The 21,680-nt window shown below is 40.6% G+C and overlaps 1 protein-coding gene across 7 annotated transcripts in view; it reads left to right on the top strand.

The window, feature by feature from the left end:
• Positions 1–21,680, top strand: part of EML6 (EMAP like 6) — a 200,594-nt gene that overhangs the window by 148,678 nt on the left and 30,236 nt on the right. For 3 of the 7 annotated variants that reach the window (XM_075595949.1, XM_075595951.1, XM_075595953.1), the window contains 4 exons: positions 1,697–1,823; positions 13,878–13,892; positions 18,482–18,560; positions 20,478–20,607. In XM_075595949.1, the coding sequence (XP_075452064.1) occupies positions 1,697–1,823; positions 13,878–13,892; positions 18,482–18,560; positions 20,478–20,607 (351 nt within the window). Of the gene's footprint in view, positions 1–1,696; positions 1,824–3,029; positions 3,138–13,877; positions 13,893–16,511; positions 16,521–18,481; positions 18,561–20,477; positions 20,608–21,680 lie in introns of those variants that run through there. The other 4 variants (XM_075595950.1, XM_075595952.1, XM_075595954.1 and 1 more) reach the window with 3 other exon arrangements.

The following is a 21,680-nucleotide window of genomic DNA, read 5'->3' on the forward strand; positions in this document are numbered from 1 at the left end:
CCCCTCAGTCCTTTAAAAAGAATGTTAAATAAAGCTGTTTCACTGCCCCTTCCTCGTAAAAAGTAAAAATCGCCCACCTCAAGCTTTAGTCCACCTTCTCATATCCGGATTTATACAGGCACTTCCACCGTTCCAGCTTCTTCTATGAGTGTCATAATGCCCTACCTGCTTTTCGCGAACCAATGATAGTCAATCAAATCATCAGCTAAGAACTATGAAGGCTACATAATTGACTTCTTTCTCTTCTCCGCCATTTCCCACCTAGAGAATCTGCCCAATCGGTGTAGCAACCTTGATGTTTTCCCTGAAGAAAGTAATAATTGACCTATCAGCTATACATTACAAAATAATTCTAACCATTAATTCAGTAGAACCTTCCATACAATACGATCGTTCAGACGATGCCATCCACTACACCAAGCATCTCGGCAAACATTCTTGGTTATCCAAAGCAGACATCATAACTAATAAACGAATTCCTGGGGATATTACCAAATTCATTGGCTCCAGAAGCAAGCCCCAGGCATACGTCATCCCATCTAAACCTGGTCGAGTTAATTTCTTTAAGAAATTCGTTTTTAAGCAAGATCCCCAGTTGCCTTGGGCTGCCTCAATTTCGTTACGCGAATCATTCCCCGAGGAATGTCTTCTCCATCATCCTACCGCCAACTCAAATCCCACATCACCTTCAGCATTCAACGATCGACTCATGCCTTAAATCCATTCTCCCTCGAGGTACATCAATTCATCCAGAATGCCCTTGCTCCCCACACCAGTAAAGCTTACACCACCGCCTGGACAAAACCCAGGAATTTCCTATATCTTATCTAACGCGTATCAAAGCTGTTTCCCATGGAAGTTATTTTGGCCTTCGCGTCCTTCTTTATATCCCTCATATTTTCACATTACCTCTCAAATTGAAACTTGCATCCCTAATTCCATATTATAAATCCGCTTCTCCTTTCCACCTAAACTCTTGTGCACAGAGGGAGGACTAATCCTTCGCTCATGGATTCCCAGACATTTCCTCAACAGGGGTTTTTTTTTCTTCCTGTGCAATGCACCTCTCTCCCCCAATCGCTTCAAATAGGCCACCACCTCCACTCTTCACTGCCCATTCTTCCCTGCAGCATCCTCTACCCTCCGTTTTTAACAACCTCTAATCCTGGAGTGGTTCCTCTTGTCAGGCCTAACCTGTACGTGCCCCCAGGCCATCAATCTATTCCCATCCCAGGTCGCTCAGTTCTGCTTAAGTCATTGAATTACTCCTTGAATGAATGTAGGCAACTGATTGCCTTACCAGAAAGACAGAATTGCAAATCTAAGGAGGCACTCTGGGCCTTATCTACTAAGAAGTGCTATGCCATAATACCCCTTCCAGCTGTATGCCGGGAGATGTCCATAAATAGATCCCAATACTGTTGGTTGGGGAACTTATGGCTGAAGAAGCAAAGGTTTTTAGTGATGATGCTGGTTATGTTTTTGAAGGAAAAAATGCTAAACTATCCATGCATAAAGTCACAAATTCTCACTAACACGACCTTGAATTGTATTTTTAAGCTGTTGTGCTTGTGTATTTTCTGGATAACAAAAAAATAAAATCTTATCTTCCCAAATAAATGCCAGCAGTGGATCAACGATAACAATGTTCCTTTGTAAGCATGTGAAAATATATTGCATCTGTTTCTATATTTAGGTTATGACAGTGATGTTGCAAGAGAGAAATCTATTGATTATACCACAAAGATCTATGCAGTGAGCATCCGAGAAATGGAAGGCACAAAACCCCATCAGCAGCTAAAAGAGTCTTCTGTGGAGGAAAGGTACATTATTATAATGTTTTTTTGCTGCTCGTTTCAAGTGTTTGTCACAAAATGTGTCCGAATGCTCTGAAAATATGTTTATAATGTTAGAATCTATATAACTTATCATAATTAAATGTGGGGGAAAAAATTACTGTGAAAATGAAGATCTTCATACTGCTGCTGTTTTTGTTCCAATTTTCATACAACGTAGCACTTTCAGATATAAAACCTTGATTCCTTTTCTGTATGTGATCAGTGAATCACATCCTGTGTCTGAAGGATTAGAAGGAATGGTGTTCCCCTTTTTGACTTATACTATTTAGCCACAGACACCACGGCCATTCAAACCATAATCATGTTTGTTTGCAAACGTCATCAAAGTTGATTAAAAAAATAAAAATCTAATTTATTTGCGAATTTCGTCAAAGTGTTGCAAACGTGTGCCGAAAATTCCAGCAAATGGCAAAATATAACGGGCCACATGACTTGAATTAAGCATCATGTGACCTGCGCATTATCTTTTAATGCTTTGCAAATTTTGGGAGTGAATTTTACCGTTTTGGGAATTCTATTGGCGTTAAACAAAATGGCAATGTTTGCCTGATTAGCAAATATTTTTTTGTGAACAAATCTTACATTTCCAGTCCTGAAACACACAGATAATGTCGCCTGTCACTGTAACAGTGCACATAATATCCGACAAGAATATCTACAGGCAAAATAAAATTTAAAAAAACGGCTGAGATTATCAATACAGCTACTTCAGGTCTTCTATCTGATATTTTCACACATACTTGGGGATTATCCAACCATGTTACTTAATGTAATTGAGGCCTTATTGTATAGATCCTGTGTCTGTGGTATTATTTAGTACTAGTGTCATATATCCCAATTGAATACTGTTCTCCACAGATCTTCATCGCCATTTAAATCGCAAACATTTTTACATTTCATGCAGAGATCACCCACCCAATAGGCAGATAACATAGAAACAGACCAGTAAATTCCCTTTTCATAGTTCCTTCCTTTTTTAACATCTCTTCCTGCAACAACAACAAAAATGTATGTTTTAGGCAATACAAGCTCTGCTTTTACTACAGTATTAAATAAAACACAGAAGAAAAGATATGCACTTCTTTCTTCTGTCTCCCTCTATATCTTGTATTTTTCTCTCTTTTTCTGTCTTCTTCCCCTCTGTTTTTCCGTCCTTCCTATGGGCATTAGGTTCAGATACCAATGTACCCTGCCAAAATCAGGTGACAATTTTGGTGTTTGCGAGTATTTTGACCCCTGCTCATCTCTAATCTCTATGATCATGCAATTTCTGAAGAGGTAAGTATTCTGCATGGATTCACACTTGTGAATCATGTGCTTCCTTGCACGTGGCATCGGAGAAAATGCAGAGCTTTGAATTCTAGAATGCAATATGACTGTGAGATGTTGCATTTCACCAATACATGCACAATCACCATCCCCTTATGCGAACCACCAACTACTCCTACAGTGTCGCACAAAGCTACGTTGATTTACTGTGGTGCTTTGTTATATGGCACTCTGATTCATGTATATCAAGCAATGCTACTCTATAAGACACCATCTGACATGAGCCATGTGACACCTTACAGCCCATTTACTTGTATGGACGATAAGGTGTGTTCCAGCGCCAGAAGGTGTCTGTAGAATAGCAGCGCTTGGTAAATATGGCCATCGGTCCCAATTACTTTATCTAATTTGAGTTTATTGGATAAGCCTGGCGGTACTTTTCACAAGTAAAATGTTGTAGATAACAACTGCTGTGTTTTTAATCGAGGTTCTGCGTGTTTCCTAGTGTGTGTCATACTAATAATAATAATAATAGCATGTCCTTGTATAGCGCTGCTTGTTTTACATGGCGCTTTACAGAGACTTTTGCGGTCCCTGCCCCGTGGAGCTTACAGTCTATGTTTTTTGGTCCCTGAGGCACAGGGAGATAAAGTGACTTGCCCAAGGTCACAAGGAGCTGACACCGGGAATTGAACCAGGTTCCCCTACTTCAAACTCTCAGTGCCAGTCAGTGTCTTTACTCACTGAGCCACTCCCTCACATACTAATGAATGTGCCTCTTTGGCTAATGTTTTTAGAAGATGGCACAAACTCTATGCAAACCTAAGGATGGACAATATTGATTTTGACAAACAATACAACCAGTCCGTATATTGCTGTTCTCAATATGTTGTTGAACATTGCACAGATATTAAGGATAATCTTATTTATGTGCAAAATGTATAATACACCAATTGACAAACTCATTATAAAAATTAATTTGACAAATAATGGAAGACCTAAGATCATATTTCAACTAAAATCTTTCACTTATACTTTTCTAAATTACTACTTACTTGTATGTATCCTTTTTATTTCACTGCAATGTAGACTGTAGAGGATCAGTAGAGACAATAGAGAATGGAGTAGGGTTGCAAGACATCTCTGGCAACAGGATTCTCCCCTTTTCCATTGAAGTGTCCCGTTGCCTCCTGAACGGTCCGTCGGGACGCATAATTGTACCATATTTTCAGGGGGGAGAGCTGAGACAGCTGTCCCAGGCCTGGCAGCTGCAGTGGACCGCCTGGCCGGAGCTGGACGTTGGGCCTGACCTACTGCGTCCAGCTGCCTGGCCTCTGTTTGTTGCCGGGCCCCAGGTGCGGCCCGGCCTTCACTCCAAAGCACTCCCTCCCGAGAGCCGGTTGGCAACGGAAGTTGGGCCCACCGAGAAGTCGGGCCCAACTTCCGCATCCGCCCGCAGGACCAGCGCAGCTCTAAAGGCCTCTCGCAAGGTAAAGGTGTGTGCAGTGGGGTGTGGGGGGGGGGATTGCGTGTGCTGTGGTTGGGGATTATGTGTGTGCTGTGGTGGTGGGGGGGATTGTGTGTGCTGTGATGGGGGGATTGTGTGTGCTGTGATGGGGGGGATTGTGTGTGCTGTGATGGGGGGGATTGTGTGTGCTGTGGTTGGGAGGGGGGATTGTGTGTGCTGTGGTTGGGAGGGGGGATTGTGTGTGCTGTGGTTGGGAGGGGGGATTGTGTGTGCTGTGGTGGGGGTTGTATTGTGTATGTGTGTATTGGGAGAAGGGGTTGTGTGTGTATTGTGGGGGAAGGAATTGTGTGTGTGTGTGTTGTGGGGGGGGGGGGGGTCTGTGTGTATTGTGGGTGGGGATTGTGTGTGTGTGTGTGTGTGTGTGTGTGTATTTTGGGGGGAATTGTGTGTGTTTTGTATAGGAGGGGGCATCCTGAGACCTGAGCTGTTTCTTACTAATTACTAATGTACACATACTGTAACATATGTTATGCTATACAAGATACTCGATCGATAGATGAAGAGTAAAAAGACAGTACAGTGCGATTAGTATAAATAAAAGGAATCATGACAATTTCCTAATTATTCAGTAAAAATGTTAGACTGGGGATATTCTGACACGTTAGAGAAATACTTATGTTTTTCAGTTTTCATTCAACAGATGGTTTTCAGCATGTGTTGATGACTAAATATATGTACAGTATATTGTTATTCGTATAGCGCCATCCATGTACATAGCGCTTCACAGCAGTAATACACGTGATATAATCTAACACATTGTGGGAATAAGCGCTTCAGACATAAAAGTAACAATAGGAAAAGGAGTCCCTACCCCAAAGAGCTTACAATCTAAGTGGTAAGCGGGGAGAACTTACAGAGACAGTAGCAGGGAGTTCTGGTAAGTGCGTCTGCAAGGGGTCAAGGTCAGTGCATGTGAGATGTATATTATCAGCCAGTGGAGCTACCCATGCGCTTCGTTCAAGTGGTGCGTTTTAAGAAAGGTCCTAAAGGTGGAGAGAGAGGGTGCTACACGGATATTAAGGGGAAGGTGTGGAGCAGTGAGCGAGAAGCGTTTTAGGCCGGAGAGGTCTTTAGAAACAATAGGGGTAGACAGAAAACATCCTTGAGCAGAACGCAAGGGTCGGGCAGGTGTATAGCGATAAATGAGGGCTGAGCTGTAAGAAGGAGCAGAACAGTGTATGCAGTAGCTTTAAAAGAGAGGAGGAGAATTTTGTAAGTAATGTGGAGTTAAATAGAAAGCCAGGAGAGACACTGACACAGATTTAGGAGAGAGTAACGTGATTCTAGCAGCAGCGTTTAGGATAGATTGTTAGGAAGACAGGTGAGAGGCAGGAAGGCCGGACAGCAGGAGGTTACAATAGTCGAGACAGGGGGGGAATAAGGGCCTGCGTTAAAGTTTTAGCAGTAGAGAGACAGGAAAGAGCGTATCTTTTCAATGTTATTGAGGAAAAAAACAACAGCCGTTAGCTACATTGTGACTGTGAGAGTCATAGAGTTGAAAACTAGAAAAAGCACACCCTTTTAACAAGCACTAAATGTATTAAATGATATGATTGTATATTGAAAAATAAATTTGAATGATATAAAAATAAAAAATATATATGTGTATCAAAGTGAATAAATCACTATGGTGACCAAACACATACAAAAAGACAAACACTGTGTACAAAAATGCCAAAAACTGAAACCCAAGGTATATCTAAGTATTGAGTAAAAATACTCCTACTGATAAATAGAACCTAAATAGGTCATAGTTAGCTAATATTAACTCTTGGGTACAGCACTAATAGTGAAAATGAAAAGAAACCTGTATATAGGGAACAGGTAACATAGTGATTTATTCACTTTGATACGCATATATATATATTTTATTTTTATATCATTAAAATGTATTTTTAAATATACAATCATATCATTTAATACATTGAGTGCTTTTTCTAGTTTTCACCATTACCCCTTACTCCCTTTTTGCACCTTTGTATTTTGTTATATTTAACAATTTTCTCATTCAGCTGAAGCGAGAGTTTTTCCCCTTCCCTCCCTTCCCCCCTCCTTCTCCCTCTTCCCTTTTTATTTTGGAGAGTTATAGAGTTGAAATGGTATAATGAAGGAATTAGAGAGAAGTTTTTTTGTGAAAACCAGGTCCAGGTAGTGGCCATCCATGTGGGTGCTGGCTGCAGTCCATTGGCGAAGGCCAAAAGAAGAGGTTAGAGAGAGAAAGCAGGAAGCCCAAGGGAGATAGGGATCATCAATATGGCAGTAGAAATCCCCAAGGAGAAGAGGAGAGTAAGAGGAGAGAAAAGAGAGACAGGATTCAAAGTCAGAGAGAAAGACACAAGGGGGGCAAGTAGAGGTAGGTGGGTCATAGATGATGGCCACGTAGAGAGGGAGAGGAGAAGGACAGCATGAGCCTCAAAGGAAGGAAAAGAAAGAGTGGGAGGAATAGGAAAGGTTCAGTAACGGCAGAGAGTGGAGAGGCTCCACGCCTTCACCCCTGTCATCACGGCGTGGACTGTGGGAGAAAGAGAGGCCACCATGGTAGTGGGCAGCTTCCAGTGCAGAGTCAGACTAAGTGAGCCAAGTCTCCGTTATAGCAAAGAGGAGCAGAGAGTGAGAGAAAAAAAAGTCATGTACTGTACAGAGAGGAACTTGTTAAAAAGGGAGCGTGCATTCCAAAGGGCTCAGGAGAAAGGGAGAGAGGTGGGAGGTTGACAGGGGATGGGTATGAGGTTTAAACCACAAAGAGGTGAAGTGAAGTTGCATGTGGGAGGCGAGGATTAGAGCACGTGGAAATAAGACAGGGACCAGGATTGGGAGATTTACCACACAATATGTGAGAAAACTTAGGCACACTTGATGGTCGGTTATAAGACCCCTTCTGTGCTGAAAAAAATATTACAGGCCATTTACTTGAATGGGCCACAAAGAGTCATATTTACTACTGTGCATTGGGAGGTGTCTTTTGGAATAGCACTGCTTAGTAAATATGGTCCTCTGTCTATGTGCACGCTAATAAATGCATGATATCCTTACATTTTGATTGCTTAATGCATACATGTACTGTTTTATATAGAGAAATGTTTCTAAAATGTATGGCATTATGTACAACCCTTCCAGTGCAACAGAAGCAATATGTTGTAGAGCCCCATGGCACTGAAAGGGTTAAAGACGTGCATGTTGTCCCTTAGCATCTGTGTAATACATATGAAGTCTGTTTAATAAGTTACATACATTTGGCACAACTTTATTTAGCCTGTAGGTTTACTGCAGCTGATTTTTCTCTTGAGAAAAAAAAATGGCATGACACAGAAACTGACATACAGGTACGGCACACCTCACTAACATACATGCATTATACAGTATATCTACTCTGTCACTTCCACTAGTCGATCGAACCATATTCACCGCGGCAAAGTTGCACACAACAGTTTGCTTGCACTATTGTGCCCTCAAATAAAGTGCCGGAGGCTGGATAATGTATGTAATTTGTTCCCCAGTAAGTTAAAATAATGAGTCCATCATAGGAATATTTAAAGTTGCATGATGTGTCTATTACATGATGGTAAAAAGCAAAACAATTGAATGCAGAGACTAATTGTTTACATTCAGTTTGCCAAGGTGTATGCTATTGCTGCAAATGAACATGCTGCAAATGAACATGCTGCATGCACTGTGTACTAATGCTTCCAATCCCCATAGCCACTTCTTCCTAAATCCAGTGTAAGGTAATCTCTTGTAGATTCCATGTGATGACCTGCAGTAGACCAGGATTCTCCAGTTGAACTTGATGTTCGGGAAGGATCAGGATGTATTAGTTCAGGCAGCAAGTGTAATTAGTGGTGTGATAGCTGCAGTATTTCACTAATATATTTTACACCCCAACTAAAATGTTGTGCATGGAGATATTGCAGAGGTGCTGGGCAGTGGTCATATTATGGTACCACCACCAGTTTATTTATTGACAAGGCTAATGATGTTGTGTTTATTGCATAAATATACCATAAATCATCGAAAGACAGTATCTAAAATCTTGTTTAAAAGGATCGTGCTCACGTGTATTCAAGGCTGCTGGTGTTAAATGAAGATGTGAATACTATGGATGGAGGATGGTTGCAGCTGTATTGAGTTAAAATCATTCTAGAATTCTAAGCTTGTACAGAGCTACATGCTGGAAAGCATGTGCTACACAAGTATTGTGAACTTGTAAAGGCAAAAATTGCAAACACATGCAAACGTAGCATATCTAGCACATATATTTCAAAAGCACAGTGCAAATGAGGTTATGCATGTACATAGATGTCTTTATTCAGTGGTGCTTTGCTGTTATAAAATGGCACAGTGTAAGGGTTGCTTCACCAGACTCCCGAGAGCCATGCTGTCAAATCAGCAGGCATTGTAGTGATGTTCATGGGCTCCATGCCCCTGTTCTTCCCAGCGTGATCACACTTCAGTGTTAGTCACAGAGCAACTAAACGCTTCGACTAAAATACATACATACCCAGATACGTTACATTAGCAGTATATTTGTCCTTGTTTTTTTTTTTAATCATTTTTCTAGGATTGGCTTTTTGATTGTAATGCAAAATATTACTATTTTCAACTAACACTGGCTTCATGTAGTCCATTGGCTACCTTTATTATATACTCCCGTTGTTTTAAATGAGATGTAATCTATTTTTAATAAAATGATAACGCGCTTTATAAACGTGTTTTTCTATATGCATGACCTAATATGCGCAGTGTATATGGATGGATTGTCGGATCTGCAAGTGTATTATTCTAATTAAAGCCACATTTAATCCCAAATCGATAGTACAAAGGACACTCGCTAAATTTACGTTTGGTATAAATCAGGACGAGTGGACCGGTCCTAAGCACACCACACATTGCGCATACACAAGCAAAACACCTACACTTTAGAAAGCTATGCTTGATGTTTCTGAAGAAGCCAGGGTTACTAGGAGAAAGTACAGTCCCACATGCTTATAGATAATAACTTATGCAGTGCAAACAAGAGACTACTTCTCACACATCTAATAATGTTTACAACATTTCAATCAGCCATTCTCTCTGATCATCTGGTTAGTGATGCTTCTCATTTTAATCCCTGTATTTACAACTCATTGGGATTTCAAAATGTCCATTGCACTTTATACCTTCTTAAGCAAACAGAGGCTGTCCCAATAACCAGGATGGCATTAAAATAATACAAATCTGGTAAAAACACAGCTGAAGTAAAGTTTTAGAACAAAATAGAGGAAGGGGACTGCTGGTCACAACATAAACAGTCAGGGTAGTACTGTATACTCCACCAGTTTCTGGTTTTGGTGGGATTGCTGCTCTAAACAGAGCATTGTGAGTTAAATAGGTGCAATGCGAAGAAAAGGTGGGCGGGGAGGGCTGGTCCCTGCTCAGCTTAAATATTAACGTACTGGAGGGGTGCTATCTGGGCTATATAACCATAACCTACACACAAGAAAGAACCTTTAGCGATGCACTCTCCTCCACTAACGTTGAGAGTTGAAAATAAATACATTTTAATTACATATTCAAGAAAAACACTCAAAGATACTTATAGTTAAAATCCTCAATGACGAGCACCTATGTGTTTTACCATATACAGTATGAAAAGACAATATGTATATATTGAATATTGTGTTTTTGTATTAGATATATTGCTTTCAATGGACCTAAAATATTTTATTAGAAGATGCGGATTTCAAAAATAAACTAAATTTCATTCCACTACCTTGTTTTGCCTAGTGAATGATCCTGGTATAAAAATGTGAAAAGTCCTGGTCTCCAGTGACACTATGACCTGCAAATGAGCATACAGTATATTTACATTTGCTATATATATATATATATATATATATATATATATATATATATATATATATATATATATATATATACCATATACATTTTAAGTTATGCTAAGATAAAGAAAATAAGGCGCAAACTTAAACTAGTGACAAGTGACAAATATACAGCTATTTAAAGTGCAATGTTCCAGTGCTTAATGTGCATTATTTATCAGGTGCTGCAAAAAACACTTACAGTTTCCCAACTGCAATAACCAAGAAGTGAATAAAATGTGTGTTCACGGCGCAAATTGAATGAAGTGAATAATAAAGTGATTGCCCGGTAATAGATAATACCAGCCCTGCTGAGTGATGTTGTGCACTCCTCCGTTGATTGAGGGTCTCATAGGTTAAACCGCCATCACAGATACATGTAGGAAGAAACACATTCAGAAATGCTGGTGCAATAACGTTTTATCTCCATTCACATGGAGCCCATTTAAGATGATGCATCGCCGTTCACACAGCTTTTAAGCACAGCATGGGACTAGCAAAGCAAATCAAACCACTCACAGACATTTTTCCACCTTGATGGGTATCATCAGTGTGTGGTTGGTTTATACTTGCTTTGCAATATTTGTAGGCTTACCATATACATTTTAAGTTATGGTGGGTGAAAAAGGCGACAGAAAACCTCCACCGTTAGCATATAGCCAATAAAGAATATCACTTGTGAGCACATTCACATGTCTTAGATAGGTCTGCAACCCAGCCTTTCAACCGTTATCACCTAGCATACAGTGCTTCCACAGCAACCTGTCTAAGACATGTGAATGGTTCTTGTACCTTCTGGGTCCCTGCTTGGGCCGCCCCTTTATATCTTTGGTAGAGAGAAGCCTTGGTTCTCTATCTGGTTCTGGCCATCCTTTTAGTAGATCGTCAATGCTGGGATGGCAGAGGTGGTCCCTTTCTATTGGACTCCATATTGTACTCCTCTGGGTTGCTCACAGCGGGAGGGTGTCCAAGGCTAACAGTTGCTATGCTCCATTGAGTCCCAGGGCTACCAATTGGGGTAAACCCTATGGGACACAGGCCTCTCAGTGGGGAGCCTGTACTTCTTTGACTCTGACATTTCTAGGGAGCCTATCTATCAAAACAACCAAGGGGCTACTACCCTAGACTACCTTATAACATAACTGTGTACTTACATATTTACAGGTGAGACCCCCTCCTCTGGCTCTCCTTCTCCCCTCCTATTTATGACCTTTCTCCCACTCCATCTCTAGGCAGGAAAGGGGCGGAGCTAAGCCTCTACTGAGTCACCCTAGACCATGTGACCTATCCAGCATATTCCAGAAGCAGGGTGTCGCCTGGCCCCTGCCTGGTTACTTGGCAACATACTAGATAAATAAATACTTATACAGATCAACCCCGTTACAACGCTAATCCGCTTATAACACAATGTGAAGCGTGGCTCCCAATTTTTGTATTTATGAATACTTTACAACACGATTATTGGTATCTTAAATACTTTATTGTACAATGCATACAATTATTTCTTACGCGATCCGCTTATAACGCGATGTGATTCTTTGGACCCCAAGAACAGCGTTATAAGGGTGTTGAGCTGTATTACAAAAAAATGCTTAGATCCCAGTCGGTATTTAAACCCAGAGGAACGCTGGTCTGCAAGGTGAAGATCCAATGCATTTCTCTTCTATCGAGCTTGTTGACCCTGTCTCTCCCTCTAATAAGGGGGGGGGGGGGGCGGACATGCTCAATACCCTTAAAGGTAAACAAATTCACATCACCTTTAGCACAAGTCGCGGCATGTTTGAAAACTGGATGATTAAGATCTGCCCTTCTGATCAGTCTAAAATGTTCATGGATTCTCCGTTTTAGAGACATATAGTTCGTTCTACATACTGCTTTCCACAGCCACAAGTAAGAAGGTAACCCACAAATCGTGTGTCACAATCGATAAATGAGTGGATACCATAACTCCTACCTGTGACTGTGGAAGCAAACCTAGGGGACATTTGCATGGAAGGAAAGATAATACAATGGTTGCACCGAAAGGTGCCTTTAGGTCTGTTGACCAAGGTTGCTTCCTCTTTGGAAAACTACCTATCACCTAGTATGTTTTACAAAGTCTTGGTCTTACTAAAAACAAACCTAAGTCCATCAGCAACCACTGAAGCTATCGAGGGATCCAACTGAAGGATCTTCCCATGTTTTCTAACAATGGATTTGATCTGTTCAGATTGGGCACTAAATTGTGTCATAAATAAGGGAAGACCCTCATTAGTTTTGACCTTTCTTTTTCTTTTTAATAACGTTGATCTATCAAGATGTTGAACCTCCTTAAAGGCCTTCTTGAGCTCCGCTACTCCGTAACCCCTGTCCATAAACCTCACAATAGTCCATTGGGCGAATTGATTTCAGGGTAAGACTGATACAATAAATAGCTTGAGAAAATAAATGTAGACTTGTTCTTACAGTGAGTGAAAAGAGTATACACTTTAAAGCAGCAATCTCCTAAACTTCAATATTATTTTTTACATAATGAAGCTGGGGGGGCGGCAGAGCTAAAATGCGCTATTTCTAGCTCCGAGGACGCCAACGGTCGTTAAATAGCGGCATCCCCTCAACAACATTGCGGCTTCCTATTGGCCTACGGGATATGTGGGATTTGGTGGATATTTAGATTTCCCCAAAGGGGTGTAATTAAAACTGTAAGAATCCCCGTAGCTAAAAAATAGTGGGGTTCAGCACCGCAGGACCCCACGGTTTAAATGATGTAAACAAATCAATAAGAAAAACAGGCAGGCAGGATTGCTGCGTTATAATCACCGCACAATAGAGTTCAGTGTGGCACCTGTTGCAAAATAGGGCTGAAAATACATTGCCGGCTGATCTTTAAGTTACCTCAATGGTGGGGCAACCTGTTACTCTCATTTCCCCAAAGTTATATGCATGTCGTTAAAAACAAAAAAAAGGTTGGGTGTCAGCTGTCAAATTATTTGCTTTTATAAAAGTCGTGGGGCAAATAAATGTTGTAGGACTGAAAAAAAAAAAAAGATTTAGCACGATGGCAAAGGCCGAGCAGGAGGAGATGGTTAGAAGGCACAGAGCATGTGTGATGTGCATATTAGTAAGTATATTTTAATATATTGCTGTAGTAATACTTTAACTCTAGTACTCTGTATCAACACATCCTCTATTTAACTTTAGATGTTCATCTCTATTATTAAATCATAAGAGATGGATTTATCATCTCCTGTTCGGCCTGTACATATGTGAATGGGTCCTTTTTAATGAGCGTTTAAAACAAATATATATACTGTATATACTGCATATATGTTAGGAAGGAACTGTTAATATTTGTATTATGTTTTAATTTGCTTTCCTTTGGAGGCAGGGAATTGTCAAGTAAGTATTAACACACAGTAAATGTTTTCTGTGCCATACAGCATTACATTATTGCAAGGTTACAAAAATGGAAGGATATACTAAAAAAAAAGTAACAACATTGGACTGCAAATGTATAATTCATACATTGATGGATAGAATACTGTAAAATATGTAACACACCTAAAATACATAGGGAAAGATAGGCAACCTTCCAAAGCTTTTCTTTCTCTCGTTTTTTTTTCTTCTTCAAAACTAAAAACATTGAATGAAGGTGCTTTTAACCTAATGTTACTGCCTCAAGCACAGGGAGATGAATTGCCTTTCAAAAGATTCAAATGTTATCACTTGGCTATAGTACTTCTTCAGTGTTTATCAAAACATACCTTACTTCTTGAGTTATGGTTCCCAGAGGTAGCTGGCAACCACAGATAGTTTAATAAAAACACACACACAATCTCCTGCTCTGAGCCATTGGAATGCACAGGCTAATCTTAATATTCTTCTTTGATTTCCTGTGGCTGGCATGTAAGTAGTGCAGAAGCCATTACTACATTTTCTGAAGCACTGGCTAGTTTTTGTTGTTCTTAAACCTTAAAATGGACTTTATTTTAATAAAGAATACCAACCTCGAGCCATATGGTTGTACGTAGGATGAATTGACAAAATGGCTCTTTGAGTTACTGTAGTTATGGTTTTAATCCCTTGAGTCATTGAGTTGCCACATGTTTATATTAGTTGGCCATATAAAAAGCAGCGCCACAAAAGTCTTGCAAATTGCATTACTGTGTTTTCTGCAGGTTTTGGGTATTGATCAATTACAATGTAGATCTTTTGGAAAGGGTGTTAATAATATGGCTCTCGCATGCCCGGTGCCAATGCAGCCAGCATAACAAATTGCCCCTTGAACCAGATACAAGCAGTGGCACGGCCACAAAGCTACTCTCCCAGGCAAATAAATGCCACTGGTTCAATATTAACTCTCATTGCTTGCACCTGCACTTTTCCCAATGAAGGCTCGTGGGATGTACAGACATTCCTTGCTCATTTAGAATGTACAAATAGCAGCTAAAGTTGAAGAAAAACTGCTACATTCCACCGCACCCTCCCCAGACATTTTACTATTACCACAACTTCCCAACATTTATACACGGTCTTTAGGCGTATTAATTCAAGCTGTTTTTTTTGCACTCGGATTTTTGCAATCTATGTGAAAGCAATTAAAGTCAGAAGAAGATCTGCATTGTGTTCTAAGCCGGCAAGGCAGATTATTTTTCTACATAGTGGTCCATACGCGTGTTGCATAAACGATTGTGAACCGCTGTATTAGAAATGAATTATAGTGTGCTCCCACTGACCTGGCATAAACCATGCGTGGGGCAGCACTGCAGACCCTGATTTACTCAGACTTTCCTATGGTTTGTTTCCTTTTATATGATCTATTTAAAAAGTATGCCTAGGTGTTATTGAACAAGCTATTCTGACACCACAGAGATCAGTTATGTGGTTTCAATACCTAAGGTTCAACAACAACTTTGGGGTATATTCTACAGTATGTACTGTACTCTGAAGTGGCTGATTGGGAAGTTTTAGGCCCAAAATCCCAATTTAAGTAAATGGGGAATTTCTGCTTAAAACTGCCCGAAAGGCCGTTTTGGAGTATATGCAATTTCCCCCTTTGTGTTTTGTTGGTGTATTCACATTGGGACAATACCGCTGCTGGAACTTGGGAACGAATTAACATATATGTAATTTATTGCAAACAAAGGCCTGGGATAATGAGCAGAAAGCTGCATTCATCAAAGGCTACAGACCCTATTATTGCACCGTCTTAATTGTCTTGTGCACATAATGTGCAGAAGTGGAGCACTCATGTTTGCTCTTATGTGGAGATGGATGTACTGTGATAGATACTGGGCATTGAACAAGTCTCTGCACTAGCCCACCTTACAGACCATTCACTTGTATGGGCTGATGTCTTCCAGCACTGAAAGGTGGCTTATGGCAGCAGCCTGTTTACAAAACCTGACTCTGATGTTCACTATTTATTTAGATTGTTACTGTGATGCTTAAAAGGTATAGGTGGCCGGAACGTAACTTGTAATATAATAATGGGAGGCCATTTTTACTTGGCAGTCTTCTGTTATCAAGTACATTTACTGTAAGGTGTCTTCCCATGCTGGAAGGAATCTTGTAACAGAAGTCTGCTTCGTAAATAATAGGGTGGCATTTCTTACTTGCAGGTTGCACTTCCTTTTGTTTCCCCCTTCGCTGTATTACTCTGGCCACCATAGGTTACAGGTTCAATTACAGTGTCATACTTTGGAGAACAGCCTAGACATTGCCTCCATTTCTTCCTGCCCCTTACGGGGGTGGCAGGGGGGTGGGGGGGGGGGAGAGTGGGGGCTTGGGCTTGTTACAGAATGTGCTCAGTGATTGAAAGGAGAGAATGGATTCCCCTGTTCTGCTGACCGGTGCACTCTTTCATGTATGTCTTATTACTTGCTAGCATGCATCCGTTTGCTTTGTACAGCAAAGCAGCAACTGTTCAACCCTTGCTTGTGCATGAATAAGCATGGCCACGTGTACTCAGCAAAACTTTACTAAGTTTCTTACTTGGCTTTATTTGCTGCTTACAAGGGGATCAAGGTAACTTTAAATCTTGTGACAATTATTGTTACATAGATTTATGACTTGTTAAATGACATTGACAAATGCACATATATATATATATAGAAATGACTGCTTGTACTTCTATTTTACTCTTGTTATCTTGTAATGATATGCTGGCTGGGATAGTTAATTACTTTGCAAATAGGAAGAAAGCAATATTTTAAAATATAATTAATACTTATAGGAAGAATTTGTAGTATCATTTTCATAACCCCTTAGTGCAGGGGTGGGCAACTCCAGTCCTCACGGGCCACCAACAGGTCAGGTCCTCAGAATATTCCTGCTTCAGCTTCTTTGACTGAGCCAGCTGTGCTGAAGCAGGGATATCCTGAAAACCTGACCTGTTGGTGACCCTTGTTGGAGTTGCCCACCCCTGCCTTAGGCTGCGCTTATAGTGCCGGCGACAGAGACGCGACGTCACAACAAATGCATTGCCGTTGTCGCGTGCGCTTATAGTAAGCGCGACTTAGCGACTGCTTGGTCGCGATCGCTGGAAGTCATCTCAATTAGATTTTTCCAGCGACCGGAGCCTGACGTCGCGTCGCTGGCACTATATGCGCAGCCTTAGCGTTAATCTGTTACTGAAGGGGTTTCCTAAATGTGCAATTCAGTCTATTTAAGACTCTTATTATTTGTGTTGTCAATTACAAACCTGTCATATGCTTTAAACCATATAATTAATCTAAAACGTAATACGTTGTGCATATAATTTTGCAATTTATGTAAAAACATACTTTATTTGTTTTTACAAATAACTGAAAGGAAGATTATGTGTAGGAAATGTTTCTATATATACTTGTGGGATATTTTGAGAGTAATTTAAAGAGGCAATCCAAGAGGCACTTAAAAAAAATATAATTTATTTTTGTTTTAATATACGCAGCCTTTTATTACCTTTATTGAAAAGTAATTACCTAAGCTGCCGATTGATTCGTTCTCCCGTGATCGATCAGCAGCGATCCTACTTCCCAGGGTTCACTAAATGGCTGCCTTTCAGTTTCAATCAATACTTCAGTCAGTGTAACTCAGCAGCAACAATGTATTGTCATATAACTGAGGTAACATTATCTATTGTTACAGTATGCAGCTCAAACTCCTGTTTGTGACAATTTGTTGCCAATATTCCCAGCAAAGTGTTGCAAAGATCTTGCACTGCTGGGGAAGTGTGCTAAAACCAGCTTTTGGCCGCGGCCAGGGTGCAACTGATCGCGCAGGCGCTCGAGCGCCGTGACATCAGGCGCTCAGGTTGCCCGGGCGATTCCTGGCCAACTAGTTGCACGTGTGGGGGGCTTGTCGGGGGGCGCAGCTATAACATCACAGAGCTGGTTCGTCCTCATTGGGTGAATCGTCTACGTGATGCGCCAGCGAGCGGCAAAATCAAATTGATTTGTCTCGCCAACCAGCTGAGCGCCGTGCGCTCACGTGCGCGCGCACGCTGGTCAAATACATTGTCACAATGTGTTTTATCGCGCATGCGTGCCCACTCTAGCCTGGACGAGCCGTTAGAAATCAAAGCGTGCTCCGTATATTAATACTCATTAAAATTGCATTAAGAGTTGAATAATAAAGAAAAAAAAATCCAGTAGGTGTTATCTAATTAATACTACAGAACTGGTTTATTTAAACACACATGTAGGATATTGCATGGATTGCCTCTCTAAAGATTTCATCTCACAGCTTTATCCTTACCAACCAAGTGTGAAAATTACAAACTACTGTACAACTGTTAACAAACTTACATTGAAATGCTTTTGGTTATGTGGTGTAGGGTTATTTAACTCATGTTGGGGATTTCACCGTTAGCAAAGTGTTTCATAGACATGGGCAACTCTGAATGTGTTTTAAAGATATTCACTTGCTCCTACTTGAGCACTCCCACCATTAAATGATGCTAATGTACAAAGTGGCTTCTAAATGATTATTTTATTTTGTTTTAGGCCATCAGTTAGCAGAGCTGCTCCTCAGCCAGAAAAACTACAGAAAAACAACATCAACAAAAAAAAGAAGCTGGTTGAGGTAGGTAAAGATCAATTTGGTTACTGTATGCCAGGGGTGGGCAACTCCAGTTCCTCAAGCCACCCTCCCCCCCCCCCCCAACAGGTCAGGTTTTTAGGATATCCCAGCTTCAGCACAGGTGGCTCAATCAGTGGCACTGATTGAGCTACCTGTGCTGAAGCAGGGACTGATTAAGCCATCTGTGCTGAAGCAGGGACTGATTGTGCCACCTATGCTGAAGCATGGATATCCTGAACACCTGAACTTTTGGGGGAATTGAGGGCGGAAGTTGAGCATCCCTGCCTTGTGTGCTGCAGTTTACTGTGGTGAAGTGATCCTGCACTGACTGCCCTGAGTCAGTGCGGGATCACACATAATCCCGGCATGTGTGTAAGCATCCTTGTCATTTCAACACCCGTCTGTGTTCTTCCAGCAAATGCGTTTAGTGCAGTCACATGCAGAAAAACGTTACAAGTGTATACGTAAATAAATGTAGAAAAGTAGGTATATGAAATTATTTTATTGAAACTGTAATCTAAAAATTAATATGTGACATGAACAAATTTTGTTGCAAAGAAATAATAAAATCACTTAAAAGTGTGCGGGAGGGTGTGTTCTGTCAAGGGTCAATATAGAGGTAAAAATCTAACTACATTCTTTGAGTGCTGAGGAAAAGGCGATTAAATATCCTTTTTGACAGGAAAATTTCTGTATTTAAACAGGAAGGTATTTTGATGTGAGAAGTTCTGAAGATTAGGCGTCTTTAATGAGTTTTTCAATAGAAATATCATTAAATTCCATGTCAGGAAGTGTATTTTTCCAAAAATGCAAGTAATGAGTTTTACCTCTGCAATGACGATATATCCTACTGTATATATTAGCTTGTATCTTCAATCCAATATCTATGCTCGGGGGGGGGGGGCTAATTGCCTGTAGATATAGTTATTTGTCAAGTCTGCAATAAATTATACTATGTTGCTATCTATTGTAGCTTTGATGTTGTAAGTAAAATAGTGTTAGCCTCTGATGTTATCACTAGAGACCACACAACACAACACAACACACACAACACACACACTCATTCCCTTGTGTTCATTTAAACACTAGTCAGACATATGATATGATCTGAACACCTACAGTATGTGTGTAATGATCACCTGGTGGGTGATGAGCCCTGACAATTAGCTCACAGTTGGTTCTCTTTTGAAAACATAGGTGTTCAGATCAGACCATATGCCCTACTAGTGTTTAGATTAGTTTTTTGTTTTTGATAGAGAAATCCGATCTTGGATATCAAACAATTCCAGAAAGAAGAACTGTTTTTCTCATTCTCAATGCTTTGTGTTAAAGTATAGAATATGTATTGGAGCATGCAGGACCTGCAGAATCATCTCATACTAATGTCTGTCTCTAAGCTTTCCATATGGACCCAGACCTTTAAATGGACTTTCTATTGTGTAACCCTTTGTGTATCAGTGTGGAGCTGCAATGTACTAAAAAATATGCCATCATTAATCAGGTGCATTCAGTACGTGCAAGCTTCTCAAATGTTAGCAGGCATGTTTCTCAATGAGCCGTTGATATTAGTGTATTGAAGAGGTGTTGTGTATTAGTCCTGGAGGAAACTGGTTGCTTTTGCAAAGATGCAGTGTGCGTATGAGCTTTCAAGGCATCATGGGCCATATTTGCTAAGTGGTGCTATGCCATAAGAAGCCTTCCAGCGCCGTACCCCAAGGCACATTGCTAGCCATTAGGAAGTCCCCAATAATGAGTTTCATGTTCTGATATTTAAGCAGTAAGCTGTGTATCAGGATCACTGGTGCTCAGCTGTATTATTATACACGGGTTATGGTCATTGAATTATAATGTTTGGTAGTGTGTACAGCATCATACTGCAGTACACATTGTGGTTACATACTGTCTTCCCTGTTCTTGCAGGAGCTCTCTTTGGACCATGTTTTTGGATATAGGGGATTTGATTGTCGTAACAACCTCCATTACCTCAATGACGGCAGTGATATTATTTTTCACACCGCTGCTGCCGGCATTGTACAAAACATTTCTGCAGGTACTTCTGTAAATAAGCATCACTTTACTATTATTAAGACCACTAGTTTGGATCAAAATTGATGGCAGATAACAAACAAGAACCAATTGGCTAAATATTTTCTCTACTTATTTTAACATTTTCTAATGGATAATTTTGTACCAGTTCCAATAATTTGTTATTGATTTGATAATGCTTGCTCTTGAATTTGTCTACATTGCTAATGGTGGGAGACTGCTCCACGCATCCGCTATCATTTTAAGTGAAGTACTTTCTTGTAATCCCCTTTGTTCTAGCATTTATTAAACAAATTAAAATAAACAACATTAATATGGTTACATACATTGTGTAACATGATTTGCCCATGATTTTGGACAGTATGCCTGAGACTTTATTACATTTTCAAGTATTGCACGTGACTGACAATACAATAAGGACCTGCAGGATTTCGATGCTCACCTTGGAAGGAAAGGGATTTATACAAGTAGAACCATACACGGGTAGTACAGAAAACCAAATGATGCCACCTTTGGTCAACTGAAATATTTACCGCCATCATTCACCTAAACTACTGAATTTGATGTCTTTAAATTTGCCTTCAATCCGTTCCAAGGAGTGAGCAGCTAACCTACTGATGCAGCCACGAGTATCCGAACACTTGCCTGGGAAAATCTGGGGCAATCTCCCAGTAATGCTGCAACATTTCTGTGACATCTCTGCAAAAAGACTAATGGCCCATCGTATTAACACAGCGGGGGTTCTTGCAGTCCCATTCAAACTGAATGAGACTGCCAGGGACCCCCGCTGTGTTAATACGATGGCCATTAGTCTGTTTGCAGAAATGACACAGAAATGTTGCAGCATTACTCGGAGATTGCCCCAGATTTTCCCAGGCAAGTGTTCGGATAGTCATTGCTGCATCTGTATTTATCAGTAATGTCCCTTGGGCCACCCAACGATGTGCATGCTGTGCACGGGCGAGCAAAGCCCCCTCCTCCCTTATTCTCCCTGCTATTTATTCTATGGGTTTCTTATCCTGCGTATAGTGACACATCTGCATTTTTAGAGCCAATATGGAATTACCCTGGGGTCCC

This window comes from Ascaphus truei, chromosome 4 (genome assembly GCF_040206685.1).
Source record: "Ascaphus truei isolate aAscTru1 chromosome 4, aAscTru1.hap1, whole genome shotgun sequence".
NCBI lineage: Eukaryota > Metazoa > Chordata > Amphibia > Anura > Ascaphidae > Ascaphus > Ascaphus truei.